At 45.1% G+C, this 18,435-nt stretch overlaps 1 protein-coding gene across 5 annotated transcripts in view; it reads right to left on the reverse strand.

Moving 5' to 3' along the window:
• Window positions 1–18,163, reverse strand: part of ERC2 (ELKS/RAB6-interacting/CAST family member 2) — a 216,994-nt gene extending 198,831 nt beyond the window's left edge. For 3 of the 5 annotated variants that reach the window (XR_008354815.1, XR_008354814.1, XR_008354813.1), the window contains exons 1-3: window positions 18,120–18,162; window positions 9,702–10,509; window positions 359–775 (exon numbers count right to left, since the gene is read on the reverse strand). Coding sequence is in view for 1 of the 5 variants with exons in the window: in XM_053468703.1 (XP_053324678.1) it covers window positions 359–775; window positions 2,346–2,369; window positions 9,702–10,367 (1,107 nt within the window). In the remaining 4 variants the exon portion in view is untranslated. Of the gene's footprint in view, window positions 1–358; window positions 776–2,345; window positions 2,370–9,701; window positions 10,510–18,119 lie in introns of all 5 variants that reach the window. The other 2 variants (XR_008354812.1, XM_053468703.1) reach the window with 2 other exon arrangements.
• Window positions 18,164–18,435: the final 272 nt, after the last annotated feature.

Consider the following 18,435-nt stretch of genomic DNA (forward strand, 5'->3'; position numbering starts at 1 on the left):
TCTCTTTTTTTTGGCAGCCTGGAGTGGGACCGTGTTCTGTCACAGACAAGGAACTAAATCATTTATATTCAAGAAGGTAAAAATGGTGACAGTGAAAAGATCAAACATTTATTCATATATATATATTGATTAGGTTTAAAATATGGCGCCATAATTGGTACCCCCTACACATCTACAAAACATCCGCCATACATTATCAGGGTAGGACAGTTGGTCGCTGATGGTTGTGACAAGGTTTGTGGAGGTCATTGGTATCCATGAAGCATTTGGTCCAAAGTCCTTCACAAAGCCCCCACTGATTCCCGATACATTTCATCAAACAGAGAATTGCAATCTTTAGAGGAAGCAGTAAAATTACCTCTCTCAGGTGAATGTTTTCTTTATCCTTTTGGTCTAAAAGCACCTCCAAATGATTCAGCTGGGACTCTGCCTCCACCATACGCCGCGTCTTCTCGTTGTCTTCTTCCATTCCTTTTGAGGGCAACCCTTTACTCTGCAACATTTCCAGGAGCTTCTTTATGGACTCATCTCTAGCGCTTAGTGTCTGTTTTTGCGTCTCGATTCTCAGTTCCATTTCTTCTAGGGTTTTGCGGAGGAGGAAGAGTTCTTTGGCCTGTCTGTCGTGTTCCGCCTGAAGCCTTCGGAAGTTCTCTTCGGTGAGCTCTATGGTGAAGTGCTCGGCCCCTCTGTTCCCGCTTTCCTGCTGCAGGAGATGGTTGAGGTCCCTCTGAGTCCTCAGCTCATCCTGAAGAGCTTGGATGGTTAACTGTAGATGCTAGAACACAGGAACATCGTCACATTAACGTTCTAGGTCACCCAACCCCCAAAATACAACAGGAAGAAGTGCAGAAGTGGGTGGAATGGTCATATCTAAGGGTGGTGCACATAAAAAACTAACTAATCTGGGTCAGAAGCAGAGTGCTTTAAAGTGATTGTAAATTCTATATATCCTAATAATAATCATTGTGAACAAGGTGTGTGACATCATATGTAAACATTAGTGCAAAAGTGGAGCTACATAGGCAAGCAGGCACAAGCGACAATACTCCCGTCCACTATGTCACCAAAGGGTTAAGCGAGAGGAATAAGTAGTAGGGGCCATCATAATCTTGAAGTACCGGGTTCTACGAACGGCCCGTGTAGTTTGTAAGTTTCATAAATGTAAAGCAACAATTTTTTCCCTGAGTTTTGATGTAATTGGGCTTCTCGGCGTGGCTTTGACTTAAGTTGGGTTTTTTTTATTAAATATTAAAAATTCTATACATTGCAAGGCTGTTTAGTACTTCGTTGGGTCTGATTACAAGAGATGAAACCCAACTTAGAGATAAAGTCCGAATCTATATCTCCACACTTTATGTGTTTTGGATTCACGTACGGTAAGGAAAGCCCGTCGCCGGTTTATGGCACTACATGCCCTAACAGCTTTCACCGCGTAGTAAAGCCACGTTGGATCCAATAAAAACATTCCTGCGCACTCACGCACAAAACATTTTTATGATCATGTCAGTGACAGAAAGTTTACAAGCCAGGCGAACATTCGCGAGTCCGTTTTAAGTGCCCGGCACGTATGCCATTACCGTAAATTACCGGCGCGTTCGCTGGCATCGCTGGGGAAAGAAAATATACTGAGAACTTCCAAAGCCGCGACGGCTGCAGACTGCGCGAGTCCATTAAATGTGACTTCATGTAACAAACGACGGCAAAGGGTCAAACGAGTCACTGAAACGTCTGAGCGTGAAACGCGCGACCCTAACTTTCAAAATCATCCCTCCGGCCCTCGGAGACGTTCAGGGGACATATAATCAGCCGTCTGATCTACACGACGTTCCGGACGAAATCTATTATAACTAAAATATAAACATTTATTATACATCTATTAAAAACTAAAATATATACATTTCCAGAGGGAGCTCTGCATTTATTTATCCAAAAAAACTCAATTATATTTTATATTTTTTTATTTTTTTTAAATGCTGATAATTCCACGGTAAATTAGTGCCAGGGAAATGGTGGCATTCACAGAAAAAGGGAAGGAATTCTTTAATGTTTAAGTATTTATTCATTCATTTGTATCTTTTTGTATTGAGAAGGAGAATCAGAAAACTCCCCTTTTTTCACAGATTCTTCAGCACCGCGATGGGGTCAGACGCGACCTGCGTACCTGCATGTTAGCTGCTTTGGTGGCACTGGGTTTAGATGATAAGGCACTCTGGTGAACATAGTGATAATAGTGAAAAGAGTGAGAGTACGTTGTAGGTTTCACCCTGGGGTGGTGACAAGCAGACAGAATAAAACATTGATAGGTTTGGGGTAAGGAGGGGGAACATTGTGAAGAATTGACAAACCTTTGTTTTCCTGGGATCCATTAGCTGAACGGCATGGCAAATAAAACAAAAAAACGGAGCAAAAATCAAGACAAAAGCAGGTAAAATGCAAGCGAAAAATATACAACTGAAGCGGAAGAGCAAAAGAGCTTTTTGTGCCGCATCGCAAGCGATGCCACACGCCGGACACGGAGACAATGTGACTGCGCGAGGACACGTGGAATGACAAAGCGAGGGAACAAAACCAAGCAAATGGAAACATTTTATACAAACTGGGTTTCAGAGACGCCAACCGGCCAACGGTCGCCTTCTGGAGGACAATTATCTCACGTCTTAGAAACTAAAGGATCATTCGGGATTTGCGGACAATGGTTCTAGATCCTTTCATGGAATGTAAAGGAAACCGCATTCTAACAATGTGACAGAATCCATGTTTGACTTCTGGGTTCATCCATTAAATCACTCAGACGTTCCGTGCCGGGTCTGGATCCCCAGTCCTTGGGTATCGGAACCCTGGCAGAGTCCGTAAATAATACTTTGTATCACCACGGAATGAGTTATTTGTCATCCAGAAAGCTTGTTGGGTTTCTGGCTCTCAGGACCAGGATCTAGACAGCTCTAGCAGTTATCGTCGCGCTCCGCAGAACGCTCTCTGGATCGCGAAGCTCTCCAGGCCGAGATCTCCCAGGAGAGGATCCAACGCTAACGCTAATTCCAAAACTAACAGGTTTCAGCTTAGTTGGGATAAAAAGTTTTCGATCCGGGCAAATTGGTTTCAATCTGGTAACTGGAGAATTTGCTCTAAACGAACAAAGTCCCGGCTCGGGAGAGATCTTAGCGAAGACAGAACATTCCTAATATTTCGGAAGCGTACCTGCGCGATCCACCAGCACAGCCTTCTCCCAGCTGCCTATTCACAGGTGCTTTCAGGGCACCAGGTTTAACTGTCAGATTTCCAAATCTCACACGTTCCTCTTATTCCAAAAGCAACAAAAATCCCACATCCAGGTCCCCCTAAATGGCTCAATACAGTTATCTGCGAGGCGCTGCGTGATCTCCTCCGCTAGTTTGCTGAACGTCCCATTACCTGGATTGGAGTCATGAGAGTTATAACTCAAAAATATCTGGAGGCCACCTGTAAACCATTGGTGGCATCGAAAGGCCATCAAAAGCAGACTCGTGACCCATTGGGCGCTGCAAGTAACATTCTTATTCCGTCTGATAGACAGACAGACAGACAGACAGACAGACAGACAGACAGACAGATAGATAGATAATAGATAGACAGATAGATAGATAGATAGATAGATAGATAGATAGATAGATGATAGATAATGGATAGATAGATAGATAGATAGATAGATAGATAGATAGATAGATAGATGATAGATAATGGATAGATAGATAGACAGGTAGACAGACAGACAGATAGACGGACAGACAGACAGATACTGCAAGCTTTTCACTGTGGATGTTCCTTTAATTTTCGCTCCAAAAGTTACTGGAAACGAGAAAATTAACATAATCCTAAAACTCGAAAGCCTCTTTTTCACTTTTATCTTACATTCCGCACATGAATCCCTTCCGCTGTCTCGTGTTGATGGGAGTCGATTATCTCGCTGCCACACGATCCTCCTACATAACTTTTGTCTCAGTTGATGATTAATCCGACCCCGAAAAATAGAGACAATCCGTGAAATCGCTATTTTGTATAATCCCCCCCCCAGGGGAGAAGGCGATACGCCGGATAATTCGTTACGACGGCTCTAGAAACACTTTGCAGGGGAGCCCACATAAAAATATTTATACCCCAATACCCCCACTAAAAACGTATTATCACTATTACAATGTAACAAACTTTTACCCATTTAAAGGGAAGAGTTTACCCCGAGTTTACAGGCGCAATCTGTGCGGCTTCCCTACACATTGATCTCTACATCCTGCTACAGCGAATAAGTCTCCTGCGCACCTCTGCCTATGTTTGGGGTCATTATTTTTCGGGGGGGGGGGGTTATTCGGTTGGGACTCTGCCTCGCTTAGAAGTTCTAAGAAATGAGTACTAGGAGGCCAGGGGTGGAAAAAAAACCCAGTTATGAAAAGTAAGCAATGAGAATGCATGGAGCCGTCCGCAGTCTCCGAACGCGATACGAAGCGTGGATTCTGTAATAATGCGATATATCCAGCAGGGGGCGCTGTGGGCACACAGGAAACTCATCATTTACATTCATCCTTTACCGGCCTCGTGCGCGGGGTCCTTATACATCGGTACTCCGCAAAGCAGCATGCAAAGGGTTAATGTTAGGTTTGTCACAGCTTTCTTTACATTTTTTAGTATTAATTGACGCATCCAGTAAAACTATTAATATTTATTGCAGAAAATGACATCAAGATAAAACAAATCCTAAAAAAGTCAAAAATTTTGTAAATTTTAATTCTACATAAATCACCCGAATTTCTCTCTGACACTTAAAAAAAAAGACATTAATATCGATCAAAAATTCAAGAGTTTAACCTAAAAAAGGGGCTTTAAAGGGATTTGGAAGTTCAAAGCTCCCCGCGCTGATTTACATTTTTATAAACGGGAGGAAATTAATCTCACGATTGGTGTCAGGCGGCGAGTAACCCCTTCACGTCCAGACATGGGGGGGGATATTAAGGTTCTTATGGGGTAACAACACCTCTGTGGTCAAAAAATATATAAGGAAGGCAGAGGGGTAAATGTGAGAAGATGCTTCTTTACAAAAAGGGTAGTAGATACCTGGAATAGACTTCCAGTGGAAGTAGTGCAGGGAGACACAGTAAAAGAACTCAAGAAAGCAGAGCGACGTCCTACATAATTAATAAGTAAAAAGTGATTCTAAAAGGGCTGCGAGATGAGCCGACTGCTGCTTTTCTGCTCTTTCTCTACGTATCTAAGCGAGCCGAGAAATATCCGGGGGGAGTTATTGATTTTTTTAGAGGGTTTTTTATGGAAACGACATAAATGGCCGCTGGGGGTCCTTCCAACGCAGATTAACGTTTAGCCTTTATAGTTTTTTTCTCTTACATGAAATCAATCTAACGTTCCTTATTTCACAAATGTCACCGCCGGCAGATCGGCCCCATCCGGCCCCCGTCTAGTCGCCCGTTTCTCCTGCTGTAAAGACTCAAACCTTAATCAGTCTTAGATTCAGGAGCCGTATGTCTATCCCATGCATGTTCAATCCCCTCACTGTATTACCCTCTACCACTTCTGCTGGGAGGCTGTTCCACTTATCTACCATCCTCTCAGTAAAGTAAAACTTAGTCAAACCTCCAATAACTTAGAGAATTACATCAATTGAAAGGCCCTTTCCTGTTCCATTCGCTGATAGTTTTGCGCTGTATTTTCTTCCCGTGGCGCTCTCACCTGTAGCAGACGGGACGATTAAACCTGCGGCAGTATCCGTGCTTTTTGATGGAGACATCATTAGACGAACGTTTAAATCGCCGTGAAACGCCATCTGCCGGACCATGTGGCGCCGCTTTAAACTGGCATCGGCTCACTGTGTCTGAGTCACCGCGGGGCACGTTTGGTGACATCATATCAGCCGCTATTCTGTGTTTTCTGTTCATTGTTTTGTGGAAATATGTGATTTTTGGGATTCTCCTCTCCCCAACGTCGCCGTCGCTGGTTTAAATATACACTGGGGCGCTCCAGCCTGGCCCTCGATGCTAAAACCCATAAAGTGGGGGCTTAGCTGGTGAGATATAATGTTTCACTCCCCCTGTCCCCCAACTCACAATGTAGTGAAAGCCTTCGTAATGTAACCGATTGTCGTCCAGGAAACGTACAGATCATATAGATCGTCTAGCGGGGTGATAATCACTCATCGCCTGCTCCTGTCTGCGCATGAACAAGACCATCAGATAAGGAAAGAGGCAAAACACCGAAGGACAGTAAAGGACAGTAAAGGACGAGTCTCCTTACATCTGCCGTCTTTTATTTCGGGAATCATCGCCCCAAACGTCCTTCACCTGTATGGCCTCATCAGGGTCTCCTCATGGACTCGTTCTAGGTTCATCTAATTTACCCCACAAGACATTATAAAAACGAGTTAAGTTCTTGGGATCTCGGGAAGAGCCGTATATATAATATCCATACAAACTGTTTCAACGTCAGCGTCTCTGCGCTGCAAGAGGACTAAGTGCGTGCGCGTATAGGGGTTTATTCACTAAACTGTAAGTCAGGAGACACATCTAATCTCACAGGCTTTACGAAGAAACAAGCTGAGCTCCTGGAAGACGGCTGAGCTGCAGAACTAACGGCTCCGCGCCATGGAGCGCCAACCAAGCTCACTGTCCAAGAACTACGAATCTCCAAATCCTCCGGCAGAGAAAAATCTGACGCATCCAAGAATAAGGCATTTACTCCGATCACAATAAAAAAATACTTTTCTGTGTTTTCTGCTCTTTTCTTTTTAAATATGTGATTTCTTTTTTATGATATTTGGGATTCTCCTCTCCCCAACGTCACCATCACTGGTTTAAATCTACACTGGGGAGCTCCAGCCTGGCCCTCGACGCTAAAAACCCATAAAGAGGGGGCTTATCCGGTGCGATATAATGTTCCATTTCCCCCAACTCACAGTTTAGCGAATAGACGCCGTATTCCGAATGGCTTCTCTGCATTCTCTGGAGCTCCTAAAAGCCCCCGTAACGTCACTGATTGTCGTCCAGGATACGTACGGATCATATAGACCCGGATCAGACCGCACTTTATCCCTTATCGTATTTACAGTAATTAACGAGAAAATCCTGCATCTTCGTGTTATTGCCGGGAAAATGCGCTGAGCAGAGCGCGGACCCCAAAGGCTTTAATTAAGAACAAGGAATCTGCTCCGGCCCTGGGGGGCATTTACTGTCACACGGGAAAAGTTAATAGTTTAAGAAAAAATCCACAAGCACAAAATGTCAGGTTTGATTTCTATAATATGTTTGTAATGACTGCCTATTTCCGGCTGATATGGGAAATTATTATTTATTGTTTATATATAGCACCATCATATTCCGTAGCGCCGTACAAGGGGCAAACAGGAGAAAACGAGTGATATATATATATATCTCATGACTATTCGACTTACGGAAACAACAGGTGAGAAGCGCCCTGCTCAAAGGAGCTTACAATCTAGAGGGAACTGTATTTTCGATCTTTGGGTCAAATAACCCTCTCTGCCTGAAACAGCGAAGTAACAAAAGCTGTAACAATGTTTCACTCGAACCCTTTCAACAGCGGATTTAACGTTAAGAAAATGACTCTAATAATAAAATGCAACAAAAATATCTAATTAAAATAATATAATTCAGATGTTTGTCTTTAACTTGTTACAAACTAACAAAAATGTAGAATTTATGAAAAAAATTATAAAAAAGATGATTTCTGATGCAAAAGGAACAGGCTTTGGGGCAGATTACGTGCTAACGCAACGGTTCAGGGGCAGAATAAAAATAAATCGATAGGATCCTGGGGAACGCAAATTGTTCTAATCTTTATAATTAATTCACAGAAACCTAAATCATTTGGTAGGTAAAAGCCCCTGACCCCGTCTAATCTGCCCCCTTTCTAGCTGTACGGCCTGCCCTGGTCCTTGTCTTATATTGAGGATTCTATCACATTTGCCCCATGCTGGCCCCGATCACCTAAGCCTGCTCTATGTCAGCCCCGGGTATAAATTTGCTCCACTTTATTTTATTCTTGCAATATGCGTTGGCCGGGGGGATTCAGTGGATCAGACAGAGAACGCGGAGCAAACTCTCGGCCCCTCGGCCGTCCTGGGGCTCGATCTGTTTCATTTGTTATAAAACCAGTTTTAGCCGCAGGCGATATCTGACCTTCCCGCGTTCACATCGTGCAAATCCTGCTTGTGTTTAAAAAAGCGGGGAGAGCGGGGAGTACGGGGAGAGCATAGAGCAGGGAGAGCGTGGAGCGGGTCAGGGGAAGCGAGGAGAGCGGGTCGGGGAAGCCCCGGACCTTCCTCAGTGTTTGTTCTGTAGATTTCTTGGCAAAGTCTAAAGCTATGAGAAATGTTAAAAAATAAGTGTAAAAATCGTTGTATACTAATTCTTCGAAAGTCATTGAATTTCTGGTTAGCAAATATACAAAAAAATTCTCTTTGACGAGAAACCGAAGAAGAGAAGATAATGTAGAGGGTTTAAGGTGCAGACGTTTTATTGCTGACTTTGCGTGTTATTGGGGGGGGGGACTGTGAAACGAGGTGGGCTCACCAAAAACACAGCTTTCTGTCAATGGCAAGGTTAAGAACAAGAGCAAAGGGTTTCAGAACATCTGCACAATAGTTTTACGTTACTGAGATGGTAGTAGATAAGTGGATCAGCCTCCCAGCAGAAGTGGTAGAGGGTAATACAGTGTGAGGAGTTAAACATGCATGGGATAGACATACGGCTCCTGAATCTAAGACGAGACCAACAACTGATTAAGGTTTGAGTCGTTACAGCAGGTGAAACGGGCGACTGGATGGTCGTTTTTTAGTTTCGGTGAATTTGCCCAATACCAGGGCACTCATCACGCTGACTCACACGCATCAACCCGACTCACACGCATCAACCCGACTCACACGCATCAACCCGACTCACACTCATCACCCTGACTCACGCTCATCACCCTGACTCACACTCATTGCACTCCCTGGCTCTCTGCCTCGTGTCACATGCTAGCTTCTGGTCCTTCTCCTTCCTCATTATTTCTGACTCCCAGAGCATCATTAAACTTCTAATAGAAAACATAATTACAGACATCGTAGAGGAACAGATTGAAGAATCCGATATGGACGAGCAAATATGTGCTGAGGCCAAAAACACCCACAATGTCTGTATAGATAAGGAAGAGCCGGGAGCCTTTAAACCTCAGATCCGGTGCGAGGTTATTAAACGTATTTGCTCAGCTAAAGAGAGATTCTGTAGGATGACCTTCAAACTATGCAATTAAAAGAAAGAGGGACTGCCCACCCAAAACAGGGACAGTTGGCATTTATCATGGCTTTTTACTCTGGGATGTATAAAATTAACAGGATTGAGGCTGTTCCATGGAGTTATTTGTAAAGAGTATTTCAGATGCAGAGTAATAAATGTGGCGTAATCACCATAAAATCTTAAAATATATCCTGACAAATATTATATTATTTTTCTTATTTTTTTTATATCATTTCTACCTATTTTCTTTTTCTAGGAAACGTGTGAAAATTGGAAAGCTTCAAACTCTGGGTCCTCCGAATTCTTAAACCATTCCGAGGTGTTATGTAAAAAAAAAACATGTGATATTTAAACCACGGATACTCTTCATCTTAAACCGCCGGCAAACATCTTGTGTCCCCCTCGCCCCAGAATCTCCCACCCAAATACCTGATTTTCTTCGTGGGACACTCTCATCTGCTCCTTCAGCACAGACATCCTGGCCGCCTCTTCCTTTCGAAGAACTCTTTCCTTCTTCAGCTCAGGACTCCAGAACGTTTTGATGCTGTTCATGGAGGAACCCAACTTGCTGTCTTTAATGTCCAGTTCTTTCCTAAGAAGCTCGTTTTCTCTCTGCAGGTCCTTCAGCTGGGCTTGGAGGTCCAGCATGGTGCTGTCTCTAACTTGTCTTAGCATGGAAGGAACTTGGTGGTGATGGTGGTGATGGTGAGCAGCGCTGGATATGCCTATGTGGTCGGTGTAAGAGAGGACATCGGTATGGGTGAGGCCAGCAGAAGCGATATTGGGGCTGCTACCCATGGCGGTGACCCTTCCTCCGTACATCGCTCGATTAGTAGCCCTTCCAAGAGTCATCGTGCCTTTCGGGTATGCTGTCGAAGCCACCCCTTCATGATCGCTCAGGTACATGGGTCCAGAAGTTGCATAGGCTGCATTGAGGGACTGGATGTTCTCCATAGACAATGTCTTCCCGGCTCCTCCACCGCCGCCGCCGCCACTGCTCGTTCGCCTGTGGCCAAGTCGTGGTGACCTTGGCAATCGAGGTGATCTGGAAGGGCTCCCTTCCAGGTTGGTGATAGTGCGAGCGCTCCCGTACATGGCTGGGCTGTAGTGTGGCACCAGGCAAGGGGATTGTAGCAACAGCTCGAAATACTGCTTCACGCTCTGAACACCTAGGCTTTGGCAGGGGGCTTCATCACCCTCTTTCTTTAGGCGTCATTTGGACAGGCCAAGTAGGAATCTACAAAACACAACGAGGCAGAGTAGTGTAAGTTTAGTAAACATCAACTCAAGCCAGGGAGGAAACAAACGAGACGGGGAGAAAAGAACCGTTAGGAATAAATGCACATATTTAACGTGACCGATACAGAGCGACGCGCGGCTACAGACTCCATAATCAACCATCTGAAGGATCCTTACCCGACTTATAGGTCAGGTAATTAGCAATATTGCCCCGGGATCAGCTATCGGAGTATCGGGTATATGCGGTCATTAAATGTAACTACAAATCAGCTTTCACTCCCGCTTTCCTCCGTTTCAATCGGCCGGAGAATGGAAAGCGCAGTAGTCCGTTGACCTGCGGCTGAACATTTACTCCGATCATTTCCGTCCCTTTGCCTTTGGGTTTTGGGTGGCATTCCTCTATTTCCCCAAATCCCCGACCATATAATCGTTTAGGTCCCTCGGCTCGGATCCTGGGGTCGGGACTCGTACAGAGAAAGCGGGGTTAGAAGGGGGTCCAAAGCACCTCGACCAAAGCCTCATCACCACATGAATCCGTTCCTGTCTCCCTTTCTGGGGTACGGACCGCATCAGTTTTTATTAAGGAGACAGGAAGCAATAAACTATTTCCCTAAAATCCCCAAAATACAAAGAATTGAATCTGCTTGAATTAATAAAGTTGTCTACAAGGGGTTAATAGCCCCTAGAAAGCTGCTCTGCGATGCGGTTTTAATGACTTTGGTTTTAATCTCCTTTTTCCCTATTTGCTTTGGGGGTTATAAGCTCAAGTACAGAATATGTTGGATTAATTTATTACGATCGTTAATAATCATAACAAGGAAGGCCGTTTTCACGTATTATCGGGGGGGGCGCATTTTCCGAACCCGGGGTTTTTTTCTACGCGCCGCACCTGCGCAGGCACAAAGACTTCTCCGAAGTCACAATAAGATCATCAAAAAAAAGACATAACCGAGAAAAAAAAGCAAGCAGCTGGAACCGAGATGTGAAAATCCGAGGCCGGCGTGAAGACCTCACAAAGAGAGAAAACCTCAAAGGGACGCAGAGTTACTGCGGCGGCAGAGCTGAAAGAGGGGTCTTACGGAGCGCGAAACAGCGGGACGGCGGTACTGGAAGGGGACGCACCGAACATCTAACATGTATCAGAGGGGCAACTCCGAGACAGAGACATCCGAGACCGCGCCGGAACTCCGAAGCTCTTTAATGCTTATTAAATCCCACCGCAAGGGGCTGCAAATCCAGAAATCCCAGGGAAAAAAAACATTTAGAGTGTTCCAAAAATTTAATAAAATATATATATATATATAAATTATATCTGTATGTGGAAAAAATGACTAATATATGCACTTTGGGTAACGAGATTTTTGTGATTTCGGGACGGCCTAGAAACGTCGGCCGAAAATCTATTTTTAAAGAAGAGAGCGTTTTTATCGTTTGGGTGAAAATATGAAATGGTTAAAGGGTCTAACGACAGAATTTGCCAATACTGTCAAATCTTGTTTAGAGCGAACCGACCCCCGCGATCCGAGAAGCGCGCAGGATTTTTTTATGATGCCGCGGCGTAGCTGCCGTTTGGAGGATGATGATACCAACCTGCTTAGTTCTGATAAGACTCCGAGCAGAATATTCTTCTCCGCCGCGAGGAAATAAATATGAATTTCCCTGTTTTGGGGCGGATGCGGCCTTTTCACACCAACGTTCCTACAAAGCGGCTCTAATGGCCAGCGTGTGGCAGATATACGCACCGTTTAGCAGATCGCTCGGTAAAACTAATGCAATGGGAACGTTTCTAGCTGTTAAAGGGACAGCGTTTCAGGTTCTGGAACGTAACGATATTTGGAGAACCCTCCCAGCCCCAACCAGACCTTTCTTTCCATCTGAGGAAGAGACCTCTGAGTTCCCAAAAGCTTATATGACTCGGCGACTCTATCGGGCTAATACGGCTCTGTCCATTTCTTTAAGCAAACCTTTAGAAAGCTTCAAAAGACCCAAAAACAATCTTCATAAGTGAATGAAATCGTTATTGCGCTCGAGTTAGTGTTTAAAGGCCACATTTAGACCCCCAGCCCTTCTAACGCTGCAAAAAGCAATTAACGGGATTTTTTTACCGCTCGCTCTGCGCCCCTTACATACGGCGATACATATATGTACAAAGTATCACTCGCTACAGATCATAGGGGGGGTCTGTACAGCAATTAGATGTTTTAGCAAACGCAGGAGAGGCTCCCAGACCACAGCAGAGTCTTTTTCCTGCTGATGGGGTAGAATCTAAATCGAGCCGCCGCGTGCCAACAGATGTCTATAGGCAGCTTCAGATTTAACCCCCGCAGAACCAGACCGGGTTGTGCAATGTATTGCAGAGCCTCGCTGGTTAAATCCCTGCGGAAAATAATTCTGGATTGATGTGCTGATAATTCTTCAACCCAAACCTAAAAAGCAGCCCCCCCTCCACCAAAAATAACCCTTTCCCCGAAGCTCACAAATTCCCCACCGATTAAGCATTAATAATCTCTAATTATAATGGGCTCTGACAGGCGCAGGTTGGGGATACTGGGAGTAGATTTAGGTGTAAAGGGCAGAAATTGAAAAAAATGGTTAGGTCTGTTGGCTGGGGTTAGGATTAGGTTAGGGTTTAGGATCAAGATTAAGGTTAGGTTAGGGTTAGTTTAAAGGGTTAAGGGTTATGAGTTAGGGTTTAAAGTTAGAGGGTTAGGAGTTAGAGTTGGAGTGTTACAGGGTTAGGGGTAAAAGCTTAGAGGGTTAGGGGTTAGAGTTAAGGCTAGAGCAGGGGTGTCCAACCTGCGGGCCTCCAGCTGCTGCAGGACTACATCTCCCACAATGCTCTTTCAGCTAAGGGGCTGTCTGATGAGTATGGGAGTATTCTCCATTTGCACACTGGACAGCTGGAGGGCCGCAAGTTGGACACCCCTGGGCTAGAGGCTTAAGGCTAGAGGGTTCGAGTTAGGGGTTAGAACGTTAGGGTTAAGGTTAGGTGTTAGAAGGTTAGGGTTAGTGGTTAGGGTTAAGGTTCCAGGGTTAGGAGTTAGAGGGTTAGTGGTTAGGGTTAGGGTTAAGGTTAGAGTTAGGGTAACAGGGTTAAGGGTTGATTGTAGGAAAAAACGAACGCATTCTTTATTGCGCGGACTCTAAACACCACCAAAAAATCTTTTCCATGAGGGTCCCTTTAACAGACGAGCGTCTCTCTGCGAGACAAATCAATGGACTCCACACGGTGCGTCTGGCAATAAAAGACCGAGGCTCCTGAATAATTTATTTGACAGAATTGTGTTTAAAAAACATAAAAAAACATATAGCTTTCGATAAATAATTCTCTGCTTACAGCGACGCCGGGAACCTGCTTTGGAAACTTGGCCATTTTTCTTTCTCAGAAACCAAGAAAACAAGAGGAAAAAAAGGTAAAAACCCAGCAGGAAATCAGCGTCCGCAGGTGAGACTTTCCAAAACTTGTGATTTAACCCACCGCCCCCCACTGAGTGCTTTTACCCCCAATGGGGTATTTTGGGTCATTTTCTTACAATATAAAAATGGCAAAAAAATCTATATAATGGACAGAATGTTCTGTTAAAGGGGGGCTGTTGCCATCATAACTTTTAGCATTAAAAATTGAATTGGTTGAAAGGACCTACAGATTGTGCTTTTTTTTGTTATTTCATTGATATTTAGTTTAAAAATGGACTTTATGGAAGTCAGGGGCATCCTGTGGCAGAGCAAGTTTTATTTAATCAATTTACTGGCCCAAAGTGCTCTAATCTTCTTCTTCTCACCCCAACCTTACAATGGCTGCCTGGAGCGATTAGCACCAATCAGAAACTTAACGATAGCAGAGTGATACCTTACCGGGGAGGAATAATCCTGCAGATCCTGTGAACAGGAAGTAAAGATGGCTGCTCCCCTGGTTCGCCCATAATGGGGTTTCTAATTTTTTTGTTACTTTACATTCCCTATAACAACAGGTAAGGCTGCAACCGGTGTTTAGTTGGGAAAAGGACATGATCAAAAACGCCCAAAGGCAGACAGCGTGGTGGGCTCTAGGCACCAGAGCTTACACTTTACGCAGTGTAGTAAGTATAGCAAACGTTTCATCCCCACGCCGCGTCGTTTTAGTGCTGTTCCACTTGATATGAAACCTGAATTAAAGCCTGTAGAATGTATTTGCATGCTTTTTTTTTTTTTTTTGTAGTTTGTATGGCAACCACCAATCAGCGCCTGCTTTTTGTGCCGCATTACAATTAAGTGTCCCCATCAAAAAAAAAATCAGGGAGATTTTGGGGGGCTTTAACTCGGCAGAGTGGGTGTACGAGCATCTTTCACATCTCGGGTATTGGTTAGTCATTTTTTAGCGAACAGTACAGGTAAAAAAATGGGGAGGGGGGTCGCTTGGAAAATTGCCGGTTTGGGGTTTACGTGACGTTAATATTCTGATGCGAGGAATAAATGTTAAAGTGCTTTTTTTTCCCTGCTCTTAATCCTGACAGAGTGTGACGCGCTCAGACGCACACTCGGGGGGGCATCTTTTCTGCCTCCATACTGGGGGATTTAAATGTTCCTCCATTAATGCCTTGCGCTTTCTTGGAGTACAGGGGGGGGTAAAAGAGCTTGTGATTAGAATCCGATTCACTCCGCATTCTGGGTCTGGGAAGCGGGCTTCAGCATCAACTGCCTTAATTCCCATTTAACCCTTTGAAGGCAAGTGAGTGGAAGCATCCAACCGGCAGACAAAGGGTTAAAAAGAAACTGATAATGGTTAAAACAGGTTTGGGGTAAATATATATAAAAAAAAAATGGAGGATACAGGAGGAAGGCATGGAGGAGGGAAGTATTCAGACCGGTACTTGGTGAATGGGGAGAGATGGGAGAGAAGCCACCGCCTCGGGGTGATGAGATTTAAAGTAATGGATCAGCAGCAAGACCCTCAGATGCTGCAGACCCTCAGCATCCAATCATCCTTCTCCCGCTCACAGTGATTGTCGGCTCTGCATCCCAAGAGGTAATGCAGCAGCTGATGCCTTAGTGTAATATGCAGCAGGATTGGTGGGCTTAGCAGTGAGGGGGTAATCGAGGCCGGCAGGATGATAAAGCCCCCATCTAGCCCCCTGTGCAGCGCTGTGCCTGGGCGGGGATGGGGGGGCAGACACTGCAGAGGAGACAGGACACAAACCTCTGGACCAGGGGACCACAGCAGAGAGACCCGCCCCCTGCACGCAGCCACTGGCCAGCCCACAGTCACTCTGTAACCGGATTGGTCAGGCTGGCTGTCACACGAAGAGGGATGTGAGGCTTCCTCCATCACTTGGGTCCAGACACAATGCATGCGTCCGGCACTCGGGTGCTAAAGGCCAAGGAAGAGGACTGGGCCCACTTGTGGGAGACTGAAGCCCAGCATCGTATGGCTGCTAGTGATGGGTGTGGGGAAAACTGCCTCCATATAACAGGAGAGCTGACTGCCCAAACTCCACAAACCACAGGGGTGCCAATAAAAGGGGCCGAGGGGTGAAGTAGGGACCCCCAAATATTAGAATAACGGGGGAACCTGACCTGACTGCAGGTAATACTCAGTACATAATACACCCCAGTAACACTCAGTACATGATAATACACCCCAGTAACACTCAGTACATGATAATATACCCCAGTAACACCCAGTACATGATAATACACCCCAGTAACACCCAGTACATGATAATACACCCCAGTAACGCCCAGTACATAATACACCCCAGTAACACCCAGTACATGATAATACACCCCAGTAACACCCAGTACATGATAATACACCCCAGTAACACTCAGTACATGATAATATACCCCAGTAACACCCAGTACATGATAATACACCCCAGTAACACCCAGTACATGATAATACACCCCAGTAACGCCCAGTACATAATACACCCCAGTAACACCCAGTACATGATAATACACCCCGGTAATACCCAGTACATGATAATACACCCCAGTAACGCCCAGTACATAATACACCCCAGTAACGCCCAGTACATGATAATACACCCCAGTAACACCCAGTACATGATAATACACCCCAGTAACACCCAGTACATGATAATACACCCCGGTAATACCCAGTACATGATAATACACCCCGGTAATACCCAGTACATGATAATACACCCCGGTAATACCCAGTACATGATAATACCCCCCCAGTAATACCCAGTACATGATAATACCCCCCCAGTAACACCCAGTACATGATAATACACCCCGGTAATACCCAGTACATGATAATACACCCCAGTAATACCCAGTACATGATAATACACCCCGGTAATACCCAGTACATGATAATACACCCCAGTAATGCCCAGTACATAATACACCCCAGTAATGCCCAATACATGATAATACACCCCAGTAATGCCCAGTACATAATACACCCCAGTAACACCCAGTACATGATAATACACCCCAGTAACACCCAGTACATGATAATACACCCCAGTAATACCCAGTACATGATAATACACCCCAGTAATACCCAGTACATGATGATACACCCCAGTAATACCCACTACATGATAATACACCCCAGTAATACCCAGTATATGATAATACACCCCAGTAATACCCAGTATATGATAATACACCCCAGTAATACCCAGTACATAATAATACACCCCAGTAATGCCCAGTACATGATAATACACCCCAGTAATGCCCAGTACATAATAATACACCCCAGTAATGCCCAGTACATGATAATACACCCCAGTAATACCCAGTACATTATAATACACCCCAGTAACGCCCAGTACATGATAATACACCCCAGTAATACCCAGTACATTATAATACACCCCAGTAACACCCAGTACATGATAATACACCCAGGTAATACCCAGCATGCGTGTGATGTGTGTGTAACATGTAATATGCAAGGTGTGCAACAAATGTATGAAATGTGTATGTTCTGCACATGTATGAGGTAAGAAATACATACGTGTATTCAGACATGCCTCCAGCCTGCTCTGTACATGTACCACACACAGTCTGTATGTGTCAAACACGCTAAGATGCATGTGATGTGTAAAGAGCCTGGAGTATGTGAGACAGCGGAGTATGTGATCTGTGCATAGTGTGTGGTGTGTATTGTGTGTGTGTGTGTAGTGCGTGTATTGTGTGTATACTGTGTCATCTGTGTATTATGTGCTATGTATTGTGTGTGTTCTATGCATAGTGTGTGGTGTGTATTGTGTGTGTATACTGTGTGATCTGTGTATTGTGTGTATTATGTGCTGTGTATAGTGTGTGTATTGTGTGTGTTCTGTGCTTAGTGGGTGGTGTGTATGCTGTGTGATCTGTGTATAGTGTGTATACCGTGTATTGTGTGTGATCTGTGTAAAGTGTGTTCTGTGTGCTGTGTATTGTGTGTAAAGTGTGTGTTGTGTGTGTATTGTGTGTTTATTGTGTATACCAGGCACTGATTTGCTGCCAGGCTGGTACCTTCTCTGCCATGATCCTCCTCTCCCTGCTTATTCTAGCGGTTATTATAGGGAGGATGATGAGGATGCTGTTACCCCCTCCCTGCCCCTCTCTCCCCTCTTTCCCGCTCCCTGCCCCTCCTGCCCTCACCTCTCGCTGTCCGGCTCCATGTCTGGGGTACAGGGTGGGCTCTGAGGGTCTCTCCCTGCGGCAGCTGCTGCCCCTCTCCTCGCTCTCATCTAGACTCCCCCCGACCGGGAGCTGACAGCCCCATGACTCAACACTCCCAGCATGCACCGGGCGGGGCCGATCAGCCGCCAGGGGGCAGCAGCGAGCCGAGAGCGCGCAGCGCGGGCACCACCTCACCACACAGAGAGAGAGAGGCGCGCAGAGACATAGGGAGACACTCAGGGAGACATAGAGAGTCCTAGAGAGAGACACAAAGAAAGACAGAGACACTGAGTGA

This window comes from Spea bombifrons, chromosome 6 (assembly GCF_027358695.1).
Source record: "Spea bombifrons isolate aSpeBom1 chromosome 6, aSpeBom1.2.pri, whole genome shotgun sequence".
Classification (NCBI taxonomy): domain Eukaryota; kingdom Metazoa; phylum Chordata; class Amphibia; order Anura; family Pelobatidae; genus Spea; species Spea bombifrons.